Source organism: Pinus tabuliformis, chromosome 4_2 (assembly GCF_031772625.1).
Source record: "Pinus tabuliformis cultivar Carrire ecotype Pingquan chromosome 4_2, CPIR1, whole genome shotgun sequence".
Taxonomy (NCBI): Eukaryota; Viridiplantae; Streptophyta; class Pinopsida; order Pinales; family Pinaceae; genus Pinus; species Pinus tabuliformis.
This window is the reverse complement of record NC_142304.1, coordinates 682041036-682066193: the sequence shown is the minus strand read 5'-3', so window position 1 is coordinate 682066193 and position 25158 is coordinate 682041036. Positions and strand designations below refer to the sequence as shown.

General features: G+C 35.3%; 1 protein-coding gene and 1 pseudogene across 1 annotated transcript; both read right to left on the bottom strand.

Annotated features, from left to right (window-relative positions):
• Positions 1-322: 322 nt before the first annotated feature.
• On the bottom strand, positions 323-2059 carry LOC149171273 (mitogen-activated protein kinase kinase kinase 18-like). The gene has a single exon (XM_089425911.1). The coding sequence runs from the start codon at positions 2003-2005 to the stop codon at positions 323-325; it is 1683 nt and encodes a 560-aa protein (XP_089282037.1). The 5' UTR covers positions 2006-2059.
• Positions 2060-21967: 19908 nt separating this feature from the next.
• On the bottom strand, positions 21968-22390 carry LOC149171272 (mitogen-activated protein kinase kinase kinase 17 pseudogene; annotated as a pseudogene).
• Positions 22391-25158: the final 2768 nt, after the last annotated feature.

Below are 25158 nucleotides of genomic sequence, written 5' to 3'. Positions count from 1 at the left end.
TTTCTCAATGGTCAAGTTAAATAATGAATAAAAACATAATAATCTATTGGGCAGTGACCTGGTAAATTGAAACACTTGCTTTATTCTTAATTCTTTTGGGTACCCAAGATAAAGTTCCCTGATTTTTACCTGAACTAGCTAGAAAGATCAGGTTCTTTCTTCTATACTGTGAGCCTTCTTGTGAAATGAGTTATCAATGTGATAGTCCCAGTTGAGTATTATGATACATATGACGATTTGCATAACTCACAAAATAAATTTCTTCAAGAGAACAGACTATCAACAACAATGCAATGCAACGCTAAATCACAGAAAGAAGAAATCACGTATGTAGCCAAGAAATCTCAATTGGAATTAATTTTGAAGCAAAACTACAAGAAAATTTATCTTCTCTGCAGCCAATGTACAATTGCCACTTTATCATAATTTTATGGCAACATTCTGTACTGCACATATTACAACAACAGGGGCAACAAGCTCCTGCCTTAGCAGTAGAGGACCTCTTATCATCAAACATATAAAATGTTTTTCCCTGGACGGATCTGTTCTGAATGACAGGATCACTATCAGCAGTGCTTTGAGAGGAATATCCGTAAAATTCCCAAGTTTGATCAGTCAAATGGGTTGTCACTGACCACAAAAGCAAGTCCTGTTGCAGAGTGTCAGAGTAAATGCTGGAAGATGATTCCTGTTGAGTCTGTGGTATATATAGAGCAGAATCCAAGCATTCATCTACTTCACCTCTTGGGGGCAACTCTTCCCAGTTGACTGCTTCCAAGTTGGCACTGCATTCCTCTTTTGTGAATGGAAGCTCCTGGATGGAGGAGGCACTAGTAATGTCTGATTTCAACGGGGGATTATCTAAAGTTGGAGATTTGTCTCTGGGAGATCTCACCAGAATCCACTGACCGGGGGGACTTGCAAACCAATTAGGGCTGTCAGCAACTTCAAATTGACATTCTGTGGCCAGTGCCATCATTCTGTCCCTGGGAGAAGGCCTTTGGCGTTGCTCAACTGACTTATTGCTCTCAACCATTGTATCGCACTCCTCTGTTGGGCATGAGATGCTGAGTGACAGAATGGGAATAGTCTGAGAAGAGTAGGAATCCCATACTTGATTCCTAAAATCCAAATGACTAGTTGGGGATCCCGGATCCCTAATAGCCTCCTCTGCCTCCATGGCAGAGCAGTCCTCATTCAGAAAAGGATGCTTCAACAGCTCCACACTGGTCCACCTCTTCTTGGGATGTCTCCGAAAGCATTTCTCTAAGAAATCTCGGATCTGAGGTGAAAGTGAAGAAGGCAACTCAGGAAGCTCCTCTGTGCATCCAATCCTATACATTGCAGCAAGGGGATTGGAAACTTGGCTCCATGGAGGCCTGCCAGTGGCCATCTCCAGGACAGTGCAGCCCAGAGACCAAATATCAGAAGCAGGCCCCTGCTCCACCTGGTTCACCACCTCTGGAGCCATCCACTGAGGGGTTCCCCTCAATTGGAGGGTCTCCTGGCCATTATTCTCATCACTAATCCTCTTGGCAGAGCCAAAGTCAGCAAGCTTTACACCATTGGCACCCACAAGAACATTCTTCGCCTTGATATCACAGTGCACAATCCCCTGCCTGTGGAGGTAATCCATCCCACGCAGGATGCCACGAGTGTAGGCCCTGATCACGGATTCGTCGAGCTGCCCTCCAAACTTAATCAGCAGATCCCCTATGCTGCCACCTGGCATGTACTCCATGAACAAATTCTGCATCTTTACACAGTTCTCAACGCTGTGACAGTGCCCCAGGCAGGCAACGATGTATGGAGAATCCAGACCCTGCAAAATCCGGTATTCATTATCCAAAGCCACACTAGAACTGCCTGCGGATTTCACTGCAAAGAGTTGGCCATTACACCTGCTCATAGCCAGGCTGACCGTTCCTGAAGCTCCGGCCCCAATAATGGCGCCCCGCACCCATCCATCTTCCCCGACTTTACCAGACTCGAGTTCAATTCCCATTTCCTCCCAACTGAATTCACAGAAAGATTTTGATTGAATTTTATGTTCTGCGGATCCTACTGCTACTCTTTCCGAGATGAAAAGAGTCCCGTTATAAACTGATCAGAAAGGGGGCATCTGGAATTCTGTCGCGATCGTACTTTTTGTTTATTTCTAGCAGCCTCGACATCCAAGTCACGTGGAGATAGGTTTCGCATGTGAATTTTTAATTCCCCGTGGGGCGGCTTTCCGCTCTGGGGTTAACCAAGTCAAAGAAACGTCATCGCCGATTCGCCATTAGTGGGGCTGAATAGGCTATTAGAATTTTCGGGTAGTCTAAACCGGTCACAAATTTGAAGTGTATGTATCTCCTTTGTTTGGATGTATGTTGGTTAGGGATGTGGCTGAGACACTGAACGATGTATCGCAATAAAGATCCTGTTGAAAAAGCAATAGCGGTTTGATTATGAAATTTGATGCTCGAATTCAAGGAATTCTCCACGGGTCAGTGTCAATGACTCGTAGTCAATTTGTTTTGTTTTTAGAATTTATTAACACATTCTCCACGTTAAAAATTCCTACTTCTCTTCTTAATCCCACGTTGGTCCGAAAATGAGGAGGAACAGAGTGTGAATTCACACTCTCATAGAATTTTTTAGTAGGTTGTTTTTAGAAATTAATATAAAATTATAAAATAGGTGTAGAGAGCATGTGAATGGTTATGAGGTTATTTGATCCGAAGATAAAAGGGTTAAGGGGAAATTATCTTATATTTATTAATAACTTTTATATTTTTATCATGTGTTTTATTTAAATTTTATTTCCTATGTTTAATCTGGAAACCAATCAGATAATATATGTGGAGGTTGGTGAGGAAGTCTATATGACATAGTCATTTCCTTTTCTTTGTCATGGGAACCATTAGTTTTCCTATCCATTCACTTACTCATGTTCTTATTATTCTCACATTGAAGCACTACCAAAACTCTAAAAAATTGCAACCCTCATGTTTTACATTAATATACAAACCTAAAAATGATTAAATATGTTGTAGGGGAGTAGCTTATGGACCTAGAGAGAGACAAGGATCATTGCAAAGGAACATAGAGGCTAGGTTGGTTAGGAAACTTCTACTTTCCTTGTTGGTTATTGCTTATTGAATGTCTTAGAGGCAATGTATTATTCGACCAAGTTGTTCCAATTGACAAACAACCAAACATATTATTCTTGCAAACACGAAGGGCACTAGAAGGCAAAATACTCTTGAGGAGCAATTGAGTAGAGAAGGGAAATGTTTTTGTTGTGTTGTGAGTGCATTGACTGAGAATGCCATGATTTTTGGATGGTTGGATAGTTACATGGAGTGCTTAGTTGTGAATAGATAGATGGATACTAAGAGCAATTGGGTTGGGATGAGTGACTTGCAAGTTTGTAGCTAGATTCCTTTGTCATGAAAACCTTATAGAATTGTGTGGGGGAAGAACCTACATAGGATGCCTATACGTATTTGGGTGGAAAATTGCTCATACACAATAAGTTTTTATATCATATTGGTTAAAAAGTGGTATTCACAGCTCTTAATTATTTATTTCTAACCATGTAATTTAAGTTTGTTCTTTATTTAATTAATAAAATGGATATAGAATCCTTGGTTTAATGAATTTATTGTATGTTTATTTTTACCATGCTATTTAGTTTAATATATGTATGAACTTGAGGCAAGGGAGTTTTAATGGGTCCAAATTTATATTGAACATTTTGGACCTAGGTTGCATCCCTACTCTATGACTTGGGCAACCCATGGAAGATAATGTGACAACACTAATTATTTCCCAAAGAAGACTTATGGGGATTTAACAAATTGGGGAAAATCCCTAGCTTACAATGATTAGTTTCTCTCCTAAATTTTTATTTTTTTTTATTTTTAATTATTTCAAAGAATCAAGAGAGGACAAGTGTGCTTATGTTGCAAACAAATGGGTTTCTTAAGGATGGAAATGAATTTATGGATGGAATTAACCAATTAGGAAGATAATAAGTAATCAATGGACACTTACGTACATACTCAATTGTTGATGTTGACAATTTGCATGCTATCAACATGACAAAGGAAAAAAAGGTAGTAATGGATGAAAGCAACAAAAAGTAATGAATAACATCAAATGACCAAACAAAAAAATGAGATATTTTATGGGAATGAGTAAAAGCGGATGAGAGAAAAGAAAAAAACTCAAAATGTGAGCTCAATCTAGAAGGGTTCTCAATCATATGGAAAATTCATGGTGTCATTGTTAAACAACATAGTGATGTTACTTTAGGAAACCCAACATAGGAGGCCTATGTAGTTAGATGTGTGCAAAGGTAAAGAATTAGAAGAGACTAACACACCAACATCAAATAAGGGAAGTTTTGCAACAAATTTTGACATAAAAAGGTTCAAATGCAACATTATAGAGGGGAAATCTAAATCTTATCATAGTTTAAGAATATGTCTTATTAAATCACCATAACTAAGAGGATGATCTAAAAGCACCTGCATAGGATCAAGTCCAAGGTTTCTTTCCCATGAAACAACAATTGGAAAGCCTTATCAAATTCTTTCTATGTTATTAAATTGATCGAAGTGTTCTCAAGTTTTAAATAATTTGACAATCCCATTCAATGACAACATTATTAAACTATATTATGGAAAATTAAGCCAAGTTGTCCTCTTCCAAAGTAGATGGAGTTTGTAAAGAGGCATGGTAATTATCAAATCCATTAAAGTGCATAGATTTTAAGGATTCAATTGCATATTCTTCCAGTCGAAAGTAGCTAAGGTCTCAAGGAGCTCTTTCATCATCAAGGAATAAAATGTCAAAAGAGGTAGGTGGAATAGAAGATGCCATCAAATGTGAAGTGGAATCCCTAGCCACACAATAAGTTTCTTAGCATGATGCCAAATGTTTATGCTCGAAGTTAGAGGAGACATTAAACAAAAGGGGACAAATCCATTAACTACATTAGAGGAGCACCAAAGAATACCCCCCAAAAATGATCACCCCTTATAAAGATCAAAACCAACATCCAAAATTGTGAAAATCAAGTTAAACTTACAAAGGGAAAAACATTATTTGGATTTTGTACAGGTTAGGTCAATCTATAAACTAGTTGATGATTACTAGGGAAAATTATAAGGATGGAAATTTATCTTAAACTATAGAAACCTTGACTATCCTTACTAGTCCCTAGTATGCAGTGCAATTAAACCATCAAAAACAATAATAATTGTTTACCCCAAGGGGATTCAACTAGCTCTAAATCAATTACCTATGGGCTCTATAATGACAACATCCCTTAGGGAAACTTTAACACAGTTAAAAATGCATTTCTACATGATTCTGATGAATTGTGAAAATATACATACTCAAAGGAGATACTCCTCTTTTTTGCACCAAGTTATACAAGTATGATCAAAGCCCCTAATTTTTTCTTTCAATACTTATAACCATTAGTGTAAAAAGAGAGCAAACACCTAAGGTAAAGTTATGAGGTGATACTTCTCTCATTTCAATTGAATTACAATTATAAGTGAAGTAATTCTTAACTCATCTCATTCAATTACAATTATAATTCCTTGAAATATGGCTTGATAACCTTCACAACTATGCCTTTCCTCATTATTGGACCTTTTCATTCTCCCAATTGGCATGTTGGTTGATTGAACATTAAAAATCCTTAAAATCTATATGACATTGTTCCAACTCCATTATAAGCCCTCCTAGTTGTCTAACTAACCCAAGCCAAGAATTCAATTTTCCTTTCATCTCCACCAAATAACCTAAGTGATGTTTGGCTTTCTCTTATCTAATCCATAAGACCAAGTTCTAACCAACTAAGCTAACGGATTAGGAATTATCATTTTTCTTTAGGCATGAGAAAAATTCTCTAACCAACTAAGTTACAAGAATTCTATAGTTGGATGCAATGTGTTTTGTCCCTCTAATGTGTAGGTATAAAGAGAGGGCATGGATTGATCACATATATTTGTTCTTATGACATTATATTATCTACTAGCTATTGATAATAAATATTTCTTACATACTAGGATTGAATGGTTATTTCATGCATATTAGAGATAAATGGTTATTTCACCAATATATATTTTGTTCACATGTGGTCGATGCTTCTAGTAGTAGATGGTATCTTTAGTAAACCCATTAGGGTGCAATACTACACCCAACTTTGGAGATTCAATTTGATCACTTTGGACATAGAATAGGAATTTCAAACATCATTGATGATACTAAATTGACCTAACACCCCCACCCCCCACCCCACACCTTGCCCCTCGCCCCACACACACATATATACACACATACATATACATATATAATCATAGAAAATAAAATTTTATAGCCAACCGATAATGCCCATTCATCATAGTTTAATCTAAGCATTATTGTTTACTATGATAAGTAAATCCTATCCTTCTTTATTAACTTCTAGTTTCTAAAAAAAAAAAATTTATTTTATTTATTATTTTTTTTTTATTTTTTTTTTGTAGTGATGAATTTCTATGCATTCATGGATGTAAATTAACATAGTGCATATTCCATTACTCTCCTTACTTCCTCATCTACAAAAATATGGAGTTATGTTTTGGTTCCAAGTCAATAGCTAAAATCTAGAAATAACAACCCTTCTAGCTCTTTGTTGTTATGCTCCTCATTGAGAATTAGTTTGTTGGCATTGTAGTGTTGCCATTGAAGTCAACATGAACTTTGCATTGTTTTCCTTGTATCTAACCCTTTGTGATTGGTAATATATTGTAGCAACATGCAGAAGTACTAGACAAGTTGGAGAAGTCTTGTTGCTTACAGAGGAAGTTAAACAGGTTTGGAGGCTTGACATGATGATCAATTGAATATGTTTGGAGGCCTTGTCATGATTATTAAAGGATTTTCATGGACTTGTAGTAGATCTACAGGTTTAGGAGATACTTGAAGAAGTGGATGAACAAGTTTTAGAAATCCCGAAGCTAATCAGATGGCAAAAACGTTGCAGGAGGATGCATAGGTACCTGACAAGGTGGATTTTTATGTTAATGTCTTGATACTTGCAAAGAACATGTTTGGAGGAATTTTCATGAGTATCATATGCTTTTCATAGGTTTACAGAGGTTTCATAGGCTTAGGAGATGTATACAAAGGTTGAGGAATAGGTTCTGGAAGTTTTGGAGCTAGGCAGATGGTAGAATGGAGGCTTAGCAAGGGTAATGCGGGTTTCTTGAGCACAACCTGTGTTAGGAGGTAGGGTAACATAGGTATTATGAAGGAAACCTACGTTACTAGCTCACTTCCCATATGCAACACCAATGTTACTGTTTCTGAGTGATTCTTTTTGGATTTTGTGCGCAAGTCAACCGATTCCAGTGGTATATACTTTGGTTTTACGCTTAGTAATTGGTTAATAAATCTGGGAAGTCTTTTAGAAGGTGATTAAATTTGATAACATCTCTTATTTAATGAAGATCATGGAGGATAAGGTCAAGAACAAGAAATGTTCAAAATTTTGGATCATTCCCTGAGTGTATGAAAAGAGACTTGTTGAGCTTGAGACTCCTAGGTAATTGTTAGCACTTCGTAATTCCTCCAGGCTAAAGACAGGAACCCAAAGGTAACCACAAACCACTTTGACACTAGAATCTAGCCCTTACAGCTTCAAAGAGGCTCTCTCTATATGAATCTTCAGTCACCTAGAAGACTAATTATCTTAGGTTTTATGCTAGGTATTAAGATCAGAGAGGAATATGTTTTTAAAATTTTAATGGAAGAGAGATAAAGACATCCATTGGGAATAGAGTCATTTGTTTTAATAAATTTTAGTAATCAAGATAGGATAATGAGCAGTTCTATACCAAGGGAAATATATCCAAAGGCTTCTATATCTTTAAATTCATTATAGTATATGGTGGAGGAATTGAGAATTACAGTCCCCTAAGCATAAAGCATCTAGCAGGGATGAATTTACACTTAGCTACAAATGAAAACATTGATATTATTTGAAAGGAATGAAATAGAGCACCTATCTTGGATGAATTTTGTATTCATATGAATTCCATTTAAATAATGAGGAAAATGGATTCATGGATAATTGAAAGGAAAGAAAACACATAATCACAGTAGACAACACATCACCAAAAATTATTGACACAGGAATCCTTGAAAGAAACAACTTCGACCTTCTCCATTAATCACTGAGTATAGAAGATAGAAAATTATAACATACACCAAATTTGTTCTCTATCACACTAGCCAATCGACCCTTCTACACTAAAATTCATGAAACATATACAATTAGCTCATCCTTGGACTTAGGGGGTCAATCTCAACCATCCCTAGGACATAGAAATAGATACATCAAAATAGAAATGGTTAAAAACTTCTTTCCTAAAAGATAGATAACTATTTTGACTCATTAATTACATTGAATATTCTCAACAAAATGCATTAATTTCCTTAAAAAAAATGAGGCTTGAATCTCTAAAATGATAAAGATACTTGTCATGACCAATAAAAAAGCTTCCAATGGGTGTTGAGTCGAATTTGATTAGTCAGTTGATGATTGTGCAAAAGCGCAGTAAATTTGTTGTGTTTTCTCCTTCCTTCAGCAAAGTGCAGCAAATTCTCTCTTTACATATTTCAGATCATCCTATGGAATTTTGAATGTGATATGAAAGTGAAATCCATCCTCCAAGTCATCAAATACCTGTTAGATAACACATGTTCAAGCTACAAAACTCCATCTCTCAAAATCTTCACCTACAACAAAAGTGCAATGAAAGTTTACTTGCATGATTTGACCTGATGTTGAAATCTATGGCTGAGTCAAATGGCTGAAGGATGATGATGAAATTCTTATAAATCCTTAATTGAACCTCCATATATAGGAAAAAGTGCCAAGACTCTAACCTTCTACCAATTTTGTATGCCTTTGACAGTAGTGCAGCAAATTCTCACAACACAATTCTGCAATTGATATTTTTTGGATGTCTCCTAAATGATGAACTGTATTGAGCTGATTTTTTTTCAGCATGTTAATATCATTGTAATTATTCTCCACAAAAAAATTGGGCTAAATCTGAATCACAGATTTCAATAAAATCCAAAAATGGTTGTAGATGACGGTGGTTCATTTCTCGAAAAACATGAAGCATTTTGACCCAAAATTAAGTGATTTTATTCATCTCACCCCCATGTATCTCCTGTAAATATTTCATGACAAACGGGTATAGGGTTTAAGAGATATGGTGAAAATATGTTTGGGCAGTGAACTTGTGCAACGAGTTGTCTTTGCATGGCTTTGATCACATGCTTGGACTTTGGCTAAGAAAAAATGGATGATTGATGATGTCTACATCCTCATAAACTTCATTTGAACCCTCACATGTGAAAATAAGAGAAATAACACTACTATTCCTTCCATTTAATATCCTTTGACATTAGTGCAACAGAAAAGCACAACGGTGAAGGAATAGATGTGAAACTGACTAGCTGAGCATCCTCTTGAACATTTTGAGATGAATTTTGAGGTATTAAACACAAAATGAAAAAGAAAAACAAACTTCTAGAACCTGGAGGTCGTCAAGGTGCAAGAAACCATAGCAACTGTGAAAGTGCAGCAAGTGTCCTACTGACATCTAGAGCACCTCAAGAGAATAGGTGATGAACTCAATGACTTGTTGGAAGTGAAATTGAGATTTTAAAACACTCCATGTGATCTAGAAATTTTCTTGAGTATAATCATGACCTTTTGAAGTTCAAAATCCTCAAGCGCAACGTAAGGAAGAAATGCAACAGATTTTTACACCTTTGTATTTGCAAATGATGTCACAAGGTTTGACATAGCTACAAACTGACCAAATTAAATGACCAAGCTTGACATTGACTACTATAACATAGGACTCTAACAATAATTATTGTCTTAATCACTTTAGATCGTCTATATATTGGAGAGAGCTCCATGTTAGAGAGATTGGATGTATTGTCTGTGTGTTAGGAAGAAGAGCGTGCAAGTAGAGTAGAGTATGCAGATCTCCAAAAGACTTGCAGAGATAGAACATAAATTGAAGCAGATAGCAGAAGCATGATTCAATTAGAATATTGAGCAGAGAATAAAAAGAAGGTGTAAAGAGGATAGCAAAGGCATACGTCACCCAATTTTTTATGCAGAGAGTGAGGAGATGAAGTAAGGAATGGTTGCAGATCCTTTTGCTGTTTGGTAGCTACTTGTGCATTTTTAAGATTAATGTTTGTGTGTAGCATTTGTTTTTGGATAGATTTATCTATTTCAGAGAGGACTAATATGCTTTTTTTGAGTTGTGAAGTTCTCCTTGGAGTCCAGTTTGAAAATGAATGAAAATGTGGCTCCGAGAATTTGAGGAGGTGGTGGCCTTTGTTCAATAGTGGTTGAACAAGATAGGGGTATTGGCTCCTTGATGGTGGTGGTTGAAAAAACAGTATGTAAGGAGTAGCATCTCCATCCAATGGTGGCTAAGAGAGGATTGATGGGAGTTGCGACTTCTAGTAGGTGGTGCCCTGCAAATTCATGTGAGTAGAGACTTCCTAGCTAATGGTGGCCAACAATATTGTCCATAGGGGTAGTGGATCTTAGCTAGTCGTGGTCGGCTGAAAATATGTAAAATATTTTATTGATAATAATAAGTGAATGAGAAGCAACACGACAACAACAAGTGGTTTTTCTCCCCTTTAGGGTTTCCACTAGAAGTCTATGTGTCTCATGTGTTGCTTATCTTTTATGGTTTTTGTGTTACGTTTTGGTGCTCTGGTCTCTCCCTATGTGTTTCAAATTGAAAATATTTTAACGGTTTAATTAATTGGCAGAAATTTTATAAGAGCCATCACTACTTATTCACCCCTCCCCCCGCCCTTCTTAGTAGTGATCTACATTTCTAACATAGTTGACAATTCTCTTGGCATGACAAGTATTGTGAATCTAATGGATTAGGTAGAGTATAAAATAATAAGTAGCTAAAGAGATGAAGTTTATCAAAGATGTAGAAACACACCAAGTTTCCAAAGGAATAAATGTTGCTACATAAAAGAAAGGAGAATATAAGCAACCTTTATTCCATTTTGATTTTAAATTAATTAAGTATAACAATATTGTTGGTAGACTAGGATTATTTTGAAGCAAGTACGAAGTTAATTAAAATAGATTTGTCCAATTTCTTCAAAACTACCCAAAATTTTTGCTTAAGACAAAGCTTAGCAAGATGAAAAATCAAGCCTACATAAATATTATATTAATATTCATGTATAGAGTAGCCCCAAGGGCCTAAAATAGTACAAAACTATATGCCATAAGTTATTTCATATATATAAGTAAAGGAAACATTGTCATATATATAAGTGATGCAAATATAGTTTTATATTGCAATTAGAAGAGTATAGGTGTACATTTTACCTACAAGATTAAAATTACAAAATTAATTTACATGTTATTTCTATCCCTTTAAAAATGAATTCTCAATCATTACCTTTACACCCTTATTCTTTTAAATTTCTTTCTAGACCTTTCAAATAGGAGAACTAGAAACTAATTGTAAATCAAAAGGAAACAAAATCATAATTCATAAGGGAACTAGTTTCTTATCTAAATTAGAGGTATTTGTTTCATGAAGTCTTTTTGTTCCACGTAGTACAACTACCTCCCTTGACAAAGAAAAACATGAATCTATATATTCTACTTTATCTACTGAGGAATCACTAGATTCACCAATCAACACTTGCAATTGTTGTTTTACCTCATTATGCTTAATGTCAGTATCTGACATCTGTTCCATTGTAAATTTCTAGCTCTTTTGTTTGGATTTGATCCATATTTCCTAGGAGGATGAGCTCAAATGGTGACAAGTAGCTTGTAGATGTCTTAATAGTTGAAATATCTATCCTTGGAATGTTGTGTTAGAAAATGTAACTAGTGTTGTTCTTCATAATTTCTATTGTAATTATGTCATTATATATTTTATGTAAAATATCAAAAAGCAAATATATATATATATATATATATATATATATATCTATATATATATTTCAAATATGGATTTCATGCTCAAATTGATTTTTCATCTAGGTCAAGCATGTTCTTCATGCTTCTAGGGTTTATTGAGTCAAAAAAATATTTTTCATAAGTCAAAATATTGTCCTAGAGTCAAGTTCCATTTGGAATTTGAAAAGAAAATAGAAAAAAAATAAAAAATTGAGTCAAAAATGTAATTTTTATACCCACAAGACCAAGTCAGGCCTAGAAGGGGCAATTCAACCTCTAAGATGTGTATAAATGGATAAAATTCAACCTCATTTGAGACACCACACACATAAAGTTCAATCTCCAAGAAAATAAGAACGAAATTCAAGAGAAGAAGGAGCAAGAAAGCAAGAGAGATAAAGAAGAAGAAATCAAATTTTTTTCCCTAGATCTCTCACATGTGCAAAAATCTGAAGTTATTATAGGGGCTGAAGTTATAGATTCTCTGTAGGTCTAAAATTTTGAAGTTGGGGTCTAAAATTATAAAGTCGAGGGTCGAAATTCTGAAGCTGGAGCTAGTTTGAAATGTTTTGACTTGAGTTGACTTTGACTTTTTGAAAGAGCTTGGGAGGAGGGATGACTTGGGTCTTATTGGAGGTCTTGGTCTTGTTGTTTGGGTCTTGGATTTCTCTCTTGATCTGATTCTATAAGAAGAGAAGAATTTTCTAGGTTTTCACCTTGGAGCGGTTTTTCCCTTACTTAGAGCCTATATCTTTTGTTTATTCTCTACTTGTGATCCTCGTAGTTCATGGTTTTTGATGAAGAAAAAATAATGAAAGCAATAAGAAGCCAACATAACTTCACAAGAAATTATCAAGTAGAGAGAAATCACCCTAATTGTTGCCCCTATATATTTCTGAACATGGTTTCAGATCTAAGGTGAAAGAGAAGGCAACTTGAAGATCACTCTTGTGGGCACAAGGATAAACCATTCATCAAAGATACCTTTAAGGACATCATTTGTAAGAAGGACACAAGTAAATGCACAAGGAATGATATAAAAAAGGACATAGATGAGGACATAAGGAAGGCTACAACAAAGAGGACTCAAAAAGGATCATCTTGAAGGAAGGCTACTACTCCTCCATTGAAGGATCTTGTTTACACATCATCATCTTGAAGACAAACATTGATCTCACTCTCTTAGAATATTATCATTTTTAAGGTTATTTAGAAGACAAGGAAACATCATACAAGGAAGCATCAAGAATTCCTAGAAGATCATCCACACTCTTTGAAGCAACATGAAGTCACTATTGTAGTCTTGGGAACATCAAGGTATTTGAAGATATCTTTATCAATCTAGACACTCTTATATCAAGTAAGTATTATTCTCTATGGCTCAATCTTCAAATCAAATGAATTCATTTTTTAAGGAAGGAAATAAGATTGATGGGTCAACAAACTTTCAAGCATGGAAGAAAATAATAGATTTGATACTTGTAGAAAATGAAAGCATGGACCATGTTCTAGGAAAAGTTTCAGAACCAGAGAAAAATAAGTCTCAAGAATGGGCCAAGTAAATGAAAGGATAAGTGAGAGCTCAAAGGATTCTCATTGAATCCATTAAGGATCATCTAATTCCTTTTGTTGCATATTTGGGCACATCTAAAGCTATAGATGACAAATTAGTGAAATTGTATTTAGTAAGCACTATAGGTCAAAATATATTTCTAGGGAATAAGATTTACAAGATAAGGTTGTCGAAGGATGAAGACATGACTTCATATCTCTTGAAGGTCTCACAATTAAGGTATCAATTACAAGGACTTTGAGAAGTTGTTTCTGATTCTGAACTAATAACTTGCATACTCAATGCATTACCTCCCGAACGGAGTAGTTTTGTAACAATCATCTACTCAAGAAAGGACATTCTGAGCTTTGATGAGATATGGTCTTTGTGTATGATAGAAGAAACAAGATTGAATGCAAAAGGTGACACCAAACCAAATGAAAAGTCTCAAGATTTTGTTGCCAAAGTAAAGAAGAAGAAAGGGAAGTTTAGAAAGTTTGAACCTCGTCAAAGGAACAACAATCAGTCATGAAGAAATCTAGATATGTCCAAGGTGCAATTCTTGGATTCAATGAATATGGATAATTTAAGAGAGATTGTCCCAAAGAGCCACAAAATAAAAGGAACAATATGAGGAAGGAACCACTGATAAGATCACTCATGTTCTTTAAAAAAATAATGTCGCTGCTACTTTCAAGCCCCTTCATACTATTAGGAGCTCCCTTAGATCTATTAAGGACCCTGTGAATCCTAAATACATGAAAGGGGTTTATTCATTCCCCTGCTCATGTGGGATCCCCTACATTGTTGAAACTGGTCCCTCCATTAGTCTGAGAATTCAAGAACATGCTACAGATATAAGGCATAATCATTCTCGCTCCTCAGTTATTGTTGAACATGTGGAAAAAACAAAGCACCATGTCTGCATTGAATATTCCAAATTCATTGCAAGGATTGATCATTTCCACCATAGGAAGTTGAGAGAGGCTATTGAAATTGAGAAGCAAACCAAAAATATCAACAGAGACTATGGTTGGAAATGAAGTAAAAGTTGGATTCATGCCCTTTCGTTGTGTTAAAATTAACCTTTTTGGACCTTATTAATAATGACTACTTAATAATCAATAATAATTTAAGAATTAGTAATTTTATATTGAATGTTTAATTTAAATTATTACTTTTTCTTATATGTTGACTTTTCTAGTTATAATTTCTTGTATAACCGTTTGTAATCAGTGATTTAATAATAACTAATCAATAATTAATTAGGCTATAATTTATTAATAACTATTCAATAATTCAATTATTTTTAATTTATTTAAATTATTACTAAATAATTTCTCACCTTTGATCTAATTAGTTATAATTTCTTGACTAAAACTAGCCGTTAATGTTAGTTTTTTATTAAATAATATTTTTTCATAACGGCTAGTTCTGGAACATGATGCATCTCGTTGCTATTTAATCCTATGGATAGATTGGTTTTTTCACCTTGGTCCTAAACATGAACCTCATTGGTAGGTTTGAAACATCGACCATCAAACATTGCCGATGTGATTTATCGAAAGCAAGCTTCAAACGAAAATGAAGAACCAAAAAAGAAGCCAAAGAATGAAGACACTAATAATCTATATTATTGAAGGACACCCCCACTATCAAGTCTAATTACAAAATGTTTTCTTTTTCATTATAAGATGACAGCTATAGTAGCATATATAGTTACATTTGTAGAAGAAGCTTGGTTTTTGAAGCATTGCATTATGGAAAGAAGCATAAATCATTGGAAGGATTAGAGTCTACATCGTCAGTTGCATTTCATCAGTAGAAATCATCAAGCAAAGATACAATATTTTGGACCATCCAGTACTCCACCATTCATACAGTTACTTTGTACATCCATATCATTATAAAAGCAGTTTACTATCTAGAAAGGATCACAAGGATCCTTTATAATGATTATGAAGGTTCTTCACTATGTGAAAGAATCTTTGTAACATGACAAAAGATATATTTCTACTAAAATTATGAAACCTAGCATCAAAGAAGCTTGCAAAAATGAAGATAATCAAGTTGCAACATGAAGATATAATTGAGTACTTCTCATCTTAGATAAGGAGTCTCATATTGAACATCATTCTAGACATCATCCTCAAGAAAGAAGCAACCCGTTCAAAATAATTAATACTAGATGACAAGCATGAAGGAAGAGGTATGTATATCTTTAATAACTTCTCATTAGGAATTAAAATTCATATCTTCAAGTGATATTACAAGAAGAGCTCATTGCAGAAATATGCTTAGGAACACCAACATGATATGTTTGGACAAAACTCTTCTATTCAATTACTTGACATAAAGAAGCATGATAAATAAGAGAGAACTCTTCCACATATATAGAAACATGAAAGATGAGCTTGATGATATGTCTTGGAACTCTTCCATATATCCACTATATAGAAACATGATGGATGGGCATAACACATGATGGTATTGATCAACATCCAATTTGGTCTCTTTAAGAATGAAAGATGGACAACTTCAAAGGGAGTTACATAAACCTTTATTGGATATGATTAATTCACACCACAAACACATTGATCGATACTTGAAAGAAGGAAATCATGAAGAAGGATTCTAGTGTGAAGATAGACCATACAAAGGGATGTTGATCCTAGAGGGAGTTAGTAGCAAAACATGACATCTTAAAGGCTATCATAACCGAGTAACTCTGATTATAATTTTAATGATTCATTTGAGATATGACATGGGTATCTGAAAGGACATATTGCATAAGTATAGATTGGAAAAATAAGAATTGAGATAATATATCTAAAATTGTTTGTTTTAAGCTCAATTCTAATCACATGGATTGAGTGGAAATATTGGTGTTGGCTTAGAAATATTCATGGAAAAAATTTATACACCATGAAGCAGGAAAGGTAGAAAGTCACAAGATAGCATGTTGGTCATGTTGGATCTAATGATATTTACTTTCCCAATGGATATAGGGAGCAATGAATAACTCTACATTGTTTGGTTTGGCAAGATACTATTGATGATGAAGATAATGATTGATGGAAAGTGATGTAAAAGGATGAAGGCATGACCCCTTTTACAAAGGAATATCGAGAAAGAGTTTGGCTCCACAAACATCCATGAAGGTCGAAAGCTAAAATATGATATGATGGTGAAAGATAGGAGACCTTGCAACTACTATTATGATCTCCACGGAAGAAAAAGTTGTAGCTCGATGAAAGAAACAAAGAATGAGTCATATGATTATGATGAAGTCTCCTTGATTGAGAGGGAGCAAGTAATCTCCTTCATATTTGATGAAGAGTAATGACCTCCTCCTTGGTTGAGAAGGATTGATGGTGTAAACCATATTCTCGATAGGTGTCACGCACTAGGCCAAGAATAACCACCATACATCTAGTGTATCACACTGGGAGGGAGAATGGAGGATTGGATAAGAATCTGGGGACCGGTACTATTTGAGGATTGCAAATCCAAGATAGGAAGTAGTCCCATGGACCGACACTCTTTGAGGAACTAACAGGGTATCCAAGATAAGAGTGTTTGCAGAGGACTATTATTCTTTGAGGATTGAGAATCCAAGATAAGAATAAGTCCTGGAATGACATGCCTTGTGAACATACGAATGGGGCATGTGCCTTGAGGGGTTGAAGTGTCCGTATGTATGCCTCCCAACATTGTGCTTTGATCTTGTGGAGAGTTAGAGCTTGTTAGTCAAAATGCCTTACTATGTTGTTATTTAACAATGTTGGTCATGATGATGATCCTTAAAAGTATGGCTTACCAATCCAACTCTTCTTATGAGAACATTTTAGTTTGAGAGTATCCTTGTATCTGTTAAGGGATTACTAATACCTTCCTAATTAAGAGGGAGTGTTAGAAAATGTAACTAGGTTCCGTCTTCATAATTTTTATTATACTTATGTCATTTATATTTTATGTAAAAGATCAAAATGAAGAAAAATAACTATTATTTTTCAAGCATGGGTTTCATGCTCAAACTGATTTGTCATCTAAGTTAGAGAAAATTTTAAAGGTTAATATTCCATGCTTTTCCAAAAAAATAGATTCACCAATTTCCATTTTTCTAAAAATGAATTTGCCCAAATTTTATAGTATAACTTTATTTTACTTTAAAAATCACTAATATTATATATTGTCTAATATAAAATAATTAGAAATCTAAATATTTTTATAAAATTATCATCAAACATTTTAAATTTTGGATATTAGGGACTAGTAAGATTCGCTAAGGTTGCTAAACTTTAAGATAAACTTCCATCCTTGAAATTTTCCATGATCTAGGTCAAGCATGTTCTTCATACTTTTAGGGTTTATTGAGTCAAAATAATATTTTTCATAAGTCAAAATATTGTTTTAAAGTCAAGTCCCATTTGGACTTTGAAAAGAAAATGGAAAAATAAATTTGTTTGAGCCAAAAATGTAATTTATGTACCCACAAGACCAAGTCAGCCCTAGAAGGGGTAATTCAACCTCCTAGATGTGTATAAATAGAGATAGTTTGACCTCATTTGAAACACCACAAGCACAAGTTTGATCTCCAATAAAAGAAGAACAAAATTCAAGAGAAGGAGCAAGAAAGCAAGTGAGAGAAAGAAGAAGAAAATCGAAGTTTTTTCCCTAGATCTCCCACACGTGCGAAATTCTGAAGCTACTACAGGGGTTGGAGTTATAAATTCATTGTAGGTATGAAATTCTAAAGCTGGGGTCCGAAATTTTGAAGTTGGGGGGCGAATTTTTGAAATTGGAGTTGTTTTGGAAGGTTTTGACTTGACTTAACTTTGACTTGCTGAAAGAGCTTGGGAGGAGGGATGACTTGGGTCTTGTTGGAGGTCTTGGTCTTGTTGTTTGGGTCTTGGATTTATCATTTTCTCTGATTCCATAAGAAGAGAAAAAATTTCTAAGTTTTCCCTTTAGAGGGGTTATTCCCTAGCTTGGAGCCTATATATTGTGTTCATTGTCTATTTCTGATCTTCATAGTTTATGGTTTTGGTAATTGTTTGATGGAAAAAACATAATAAAAGTAATAAGAAGCCAACATAACTTCACAAGAAATTATCAAGTAAAGAGAAATCACCCTAATTGTTGCCCCTATATATTTCTCAACATGTTGTGTTCTCATAATCCAAGACTTGAGTGCATAAGTTTCTTTTTCTATTTCAAAATCATTTTGTTTGAAAGACCCTAACTAAAATATGTGAGCATATGTGCAAAATTGCGCTATAACTTTATCCAAATTTAATTTTAAGTAAGTGACCAAAGCATTCCCAATATCCTCAAACCTTGATATATATTAAAAATAGAGGGCCAAATTAGGCAAGCAAACTCAAACTAGGATTATAGTAACTGACTTGTAGTTAGAATCAAATTTTAGGAGCCAACAGGTTATAAAAAGTCACGCACTTCCCCAAATCCAATGACCCTCCTCAAAATCTTTTTTTATAATCAATGTGATCATAGAATTGAACAATAAAAAAAAATGAACAAAGAGAGAGATCACAATTATTTGTATAAGTTGAGTGGATCCACTAGTATAAAAGCTAATGTATGAGGTCAATACCCATTAAATCTATAGGTAAATGTGCCCTTTCATATATATTTGATGTAGTTGGGTAACATTTAGTGCAAGGATCTCCACCAACGACACCTTTTTGTTTCTCCATTATATATACACCTAGAATAGGCATAGGCCTAAAAACATTTGGAATGGAAAATTGTCTTTATAGCATCCCTAGAGATAAGTTTTGAAGGGGAAGTCATCCTAGTGGTTACAACTCCTCTCTACAAATAGAACATCAAAATAAGGGTTGAATATTTATCTAAGTTGTAATCAAGGAAAGGGATTAAATCTTGACTGATGAGAATCTTTTGTAATAGCTTGAATTTTTGCTTGATATCCACCATATAATAGGCATGATTCACCCACAAAATTAGATACTATGGAGAAAGAGCCTTTATCAATTTTTGAATATTTACCTTGGCATCGAGAATCATAGTCAACACTTGTTGAAACAACCTGTATCAAAAAGTTGCCATGCAATTAATACCCACAAAAACAACACAATTGTCTTTTGCCAGTTTTCTATACCTTTGACCTCTAATGTTAAAGAGCAATTTTGCAAATAGTTGATAAACAAACATATTATTAAACTCTTGGTATACAATCTTGTCAAACATTGATATCCACTAAAATGTTTCAAATAAGCCCACCTTTCAATCTCCTCTTCATGTTATCGTACATAGGTCTCTAAACAAAATCATATAAAATCAAAAGTTACACCCAATCCATCACCCTTTGTTTTCAAAGTTTAAATTAGCTACTATTAATTATTATGATCAGTAGACCTCATTGTTTACTAGTAATCTATGGATTTTAAACATTGAAATAGTTTTATTAGCAAGGCATCAATACACCAACATGGATGTAAATTATTATACACCTAAAAAATAACATATTTAACACACACCTTCCATTAATCTCCATAATTCCTCATTTAAAGCTCCTTTTGGATCATCCTATTCTACTTTTTATAATTTATTTCATATAGATCGTAGTGATAGAAAGCACTCTTCAAATCACCTCCCCTTAATACATTCTTCAAATCATGCCCTCGTGTCTACAATAAAGTATTACAAAATTAAAGCATGGTTATGAAACATTGCTACAAAATATAGGTGCACTTTTCAAAAGTATTTTGTTTATGTTCATTAGATTTCAAAAGAGACAAATAAAGTTGAACTAGGATTTGCTTTTATATTTCAATTATATTTAGTTGTATTTTTATTTGGATTTGCAAGATTTCTTGAAAGTCGTAAAACCTACCTATCATAATTAAATTTGGTAGTAAAGACAACCATCACTTATTGTTAGTCACAAATGTGGGTTGACCGATCATCATTATTCAAGGAAAACTAGCAAATGTAAGTTGACTCATCATCATTACTTAAAGAAAATTATACCACTTAAAATGACCTATTAATACATTGTAAGGAGACAGATTTTTACTTATACAAGATACCTCTAAGCCCTTAATTCCCTTACCTCTAAAAGAAATAAACTTTTAACTAATCAAAAATAGTTTAAATCTATCTTCAAGACTAAAATGTATCTTTACTATAGATAGTATTTACTAGAAAGATAATGTCCTGTGTGGAAGGGCTTGGTTGCTTAGAAAAAAGAGGTGCCTGATGAGTCAAGAGTTCAATATTGAAATCTCAGAATGAGGTGTCCGGTATTACTGTCTGCAACAATATCCCAATGCTTAAGGATTATCCATTCACTATCTGATTTCTTTATGGTCAAGTTAAAGAATGAATAAAAACATAATAATCTATTGGGCAGTGATCTGGTAAGTATGAGACACGTGTTCTATTCTTAATTCTTTTGGGTACCCAAGATAAAGTCCCCTAACTCTACCTGAACTAGCTAGAAAGATAAGGCTCTTTCTTCTATATAGTTATCAAGGTGATAATCTCAGTTGAAATATCATATACATATGACGATTGTATAACCTACAAAGTTTCTTTAAGAGAAATCAGACAATCAACAACAATGCGATGCAAAGCTAAATCACGAATCAAGTAATGATGTATGTAGCCAAGTAATCTCAATTGAATCAAAACGACAAGAAAATTTATCTGCTCTGCAGCCAATGTACAATTGCCCCTTTATCATAATCCTATCACAACATTCTGCACTCTACATGCTACAACAACAGGGGCAACAAGCTCCTGCCTCAGAAGCAGAAGAACTCTTATAATCAAATATATAAAATGGTTTTCCCAGGACGGATCTTTTCTCAATGCCAGAATCACCATTAGCGGTGTTTTGAGAGGAATACCCATAAAATTCCCCGAGTTTGATCAGTCAAATGGGCTGTCACTGACCACAATAGCAAGTCCTGTTGCAGAGTCTCAGAGTAAATGCTGGAAGATGATTCCTGTTGAGTTTGTGGAAGATGTATAGAGCAGAATCCAAGCATTCATCTACTTCACCTCTTGGGGGCATCTATTCCCAATTGACAGGTTCCAAGTTGGCACTGCATTCCTCTTTTGTGAATCGAAGCTCGTGGATGGAGGCGGTAATAGTAATGTCTGATTTCGTCTGTGGATTATTTAAAGTTGGAGATTGGAGATTTGTTTCTGGAAGATCTCACCACAATCCACTGACTAGGGGGGGCTTGCAAATCAATTAGGCTGTCACCAACTTCAAATTCACAAGCTCCGGCCAGTGCCATCACTCTGTACCTGGGAGAAGGCCCTTGGCGTTGCTCAGCTCACTTATTACTGTCAACCATTGTATTGCATTCCACTGTTGGGCTTCATATGCTGAGTGACAGAATGGGAATAGCCTGAGAAGAGTAGGAATTCCATACTTGATTCCTAAAATCCAAATGACTAGTTGGGGATCCCGGATCCTTAATAGCCTCCTCTGCCTCCATGGCAGAGCAGTCTTCATTCAGAAAAGGATGCTTCAACAGCTCCACACTGGTCCAGCTCTCCTTGGGATCTCTCCGAAAGCATTTCTCTAAGAAATCTCGGATCTGAGGTGAAAGTGAAGAACGCAACTCAGGAAGCTCCTCTGTGCATCCGATCCTATACATTGCAGAAAGGGGATTGGAAACTTGGCTCCAAGGAGGCCTGCCAGTGGCCATCTCCAGGACAGTGCAGCCGAGAGACCAAATATCAGAAGTAGGCCCCTGCTCCACCTGGTTCGCCACCTCTGGAGCCATCCACTGAGGCATTCCCCTCAATTGGAGGGTCTCCTGGCCATTCTTCTTGTTGGTTTGACAACGAACTTCAGTTTTGTAACCAATTTTTTAGTTATGTAACGGGTAGTTTAGCATAACGGTAGATGTTCACGTAATAAATCGAATACCTTGTAATGAAAATGATCATCGAATAAAATAGATTCATATTCAGTTTATTTGTCTTGGTCCTCTCTCTCTCATTTTGTTGTTGTGTTCTTTCTTTCTCTGCCATTAAATCAAGAAGTGGTATCAGAGCCTGGTGCGTGGACACTTGAAGAATACGCTGATGAACGTTTGAATTCGGCAGAATCCCTGAGGACGGTAGACGTTGAACCCTGAGGTGGGCGGTAATTCTTCTGTGGTCAGTAGCAGATCTGAGGACGGCAGAATCACTGTGGACGGTGTGGACGGCGATCCCTGAGGACGGCAGTTGGCCTGGCGGCGTTGCCCAGATAGGACGGCCCAAACGTTGAGGCCTGTGCATTTGCAATCCGGGTACTTTTTTAAGAAGAATTTTTTTTTGTTTTTAAAAGAAAAGGGGTTTGCAGAATTTTGGGTTTGCAGGTTTTTTGGGTTTTAGCAGAATTTTCTGTGGACGGGTGTTTTTTTTGGGGCAGAAATTTTTTTAAAAAAAAAAAAAAAGGAGAAGGGTCTGCAGAAATTAAACAAAAATAGATAGCAGCCAGCAAAGTTTGTCCAGAAATTAAAAAAAGATAGCAGGCAGCAAAGTTAGCAGGCAACAAAGTTTGTTCAGAAATTTATTTTTTGTTTAAGACAGCAGAGAAAGAAAAGGTGGTTGTTTTTTTTTCACATATTGTAGAACAGCAGAAGGGTTTGAAATTAAAAAAAAAAAAAAAAAAAAAAACAGCAGAGGTTGCAAAGGATTGTTGTTTTTTTTAACTATTGGAAGAACAACAGATTGAAAAGGTTGTTTGCACGAATGTTGTGAAACTAGAAAAACAAAAGGGTTTGCAAGAAATCAAAGGATTTGAAATCTGACTTTCTGTTTTTGAATTGGGAAAGTTGTTTGTTTTTTTAAAAAGACTGAAACCCTAGGAAGGAGGAAAATGGACATCTGTTGGAAACGGAAGGAATCCGAAAACCTGAAGAACGAAGCGAATCAGGCTGATTCAGGTATTGTAGACGAAGTTTTATCTGCTGAAGATTTGTGTACGATAGATGAAACTTCACCTGAATGTAATGTCTCTCATAGTTTTGATAGCTGGCTGTTAGACTCTGGTGCTTCGCATCATATGTGCCCACATAGAAACTGGTTTACTTCGTATGAAAATGTAAACGGTAGTTCTGTGTTTATGGGTAACAATATGTCATGTCAGACTGTTGGGATGGGAGATATCAGGATTAAGATGTATGATAACACAGTTAGGACATTAACTAGTGTTAGACATGTGCCTGATTTGAAGAAAAATTTAATCTCTTTGGGAGTGTTGGATTCAGATGGTTATAAGTTTACAGGTCAGAATGGTGTTTTGAAAGTCTTCAAAGGTGCCCTTGTGGTTATGAAGGCAGAGAAGGTCGGGAATCTTTACAGGTTAAAAGGAAGTACTCAGGTCGGTGAAGCAGCGGTTGCGTCGGAAAAGGAAGAAGCAGGTACTCGTCTGTGGCATCAGCGTTTGGGTCATATGAGCGAGAAAGGTCTTCACATACTGATGAAACGTAAATCTCTTCCCGGTCTGAAATCCTTGAGTTTAGATTTCTGTAAACATTGTGTGTATGGGAAGCAGTGTAAACAGAGATTTAAAGTTGGTAATCATAATAGTAAAGATGTTTTAGACTACATTCATTCTGATGTGTGGGGACCTTCCCCTGTTATGTCATATGGAGGTGCTTTGTATTTTGTAACGTTCATTGATGATTATTCTCGTAAAGTTTGGGTCTATCTGTTAAAAAGGAAAGTTGATGTATTCAATGTGTTTAAACAATTTAAAGTAATGGTAGAGAAAAGAACAGGCAAATCTATTAAATGTCTAAGAACTGACAATGGTGGTGAGTTCACTTCTGTTGAATTTGAACAATACTGTAAGGATGAGGGCATTGTTAGACACAAAACTGCTGTTTATACTCCTCAACAAAATGGTGTTGCTGAGCGTATGAATCGGACTCTTATGGAAAGAGCCAGAAGCATGATCAGCAATGCTAACTTGCAAAAGGAGTTGTGGGCGGAAGCAGTATCTACTGCTTGTTATTTAGTTAACAGATCACCCTCAGTAGCAATTGATTGTAAAATTCCTGAAGAAGTCTGGACAGGTCAGTCTTGTGACTATTCTCATTTGAGGATATTTGGCTGTGATGCTTATTCTCTGATTCCGAAAAATCAGCGTTCAAAGTTAGATCCAAAGTCGAAATGTTATGTCTTTGTTGGGTATGACTATGCAGTGAAAGGATATAGGTTGTGGGATCCTACATTGCGGAAGATAGTTATTAGTAGAGATGTAACATTTGATGAATCATCTTTGTTAAAATCAAATGTTGAAAGAATTGAACAGGAACAGGTATCGCCGAGTCAACGAGTTCAGTTGGAGGCTAGATCTTTCGGTGACAGTCGAAAGGAAGGAGAGACTTCTGGAGACAAAGGTGTTGAAGACACAAAGGAAGCCGTTGAAGCTTCTGAACCAGAGCAAGTTTCTGAACCAGTTCAGCAACCAGTAGCTCTGAGAAGGTCTACAAGGGCGAAGAAAACTCCCAAAAGGTATGAAGATTCTGCTGCTTCATCTTTTGCTTTGGTTACTGAAGATGGGGAA

What these genes read in the sequence shown, in the direction of transcription:
- LOC149171273 (XM_089425911.1), bottom strand. Translation starts at nt 2,005, where the DNA reads ATGGGAATTGAACTCGAGTCTGGTAAAGTCGGGGAAGATGGATGGGTG.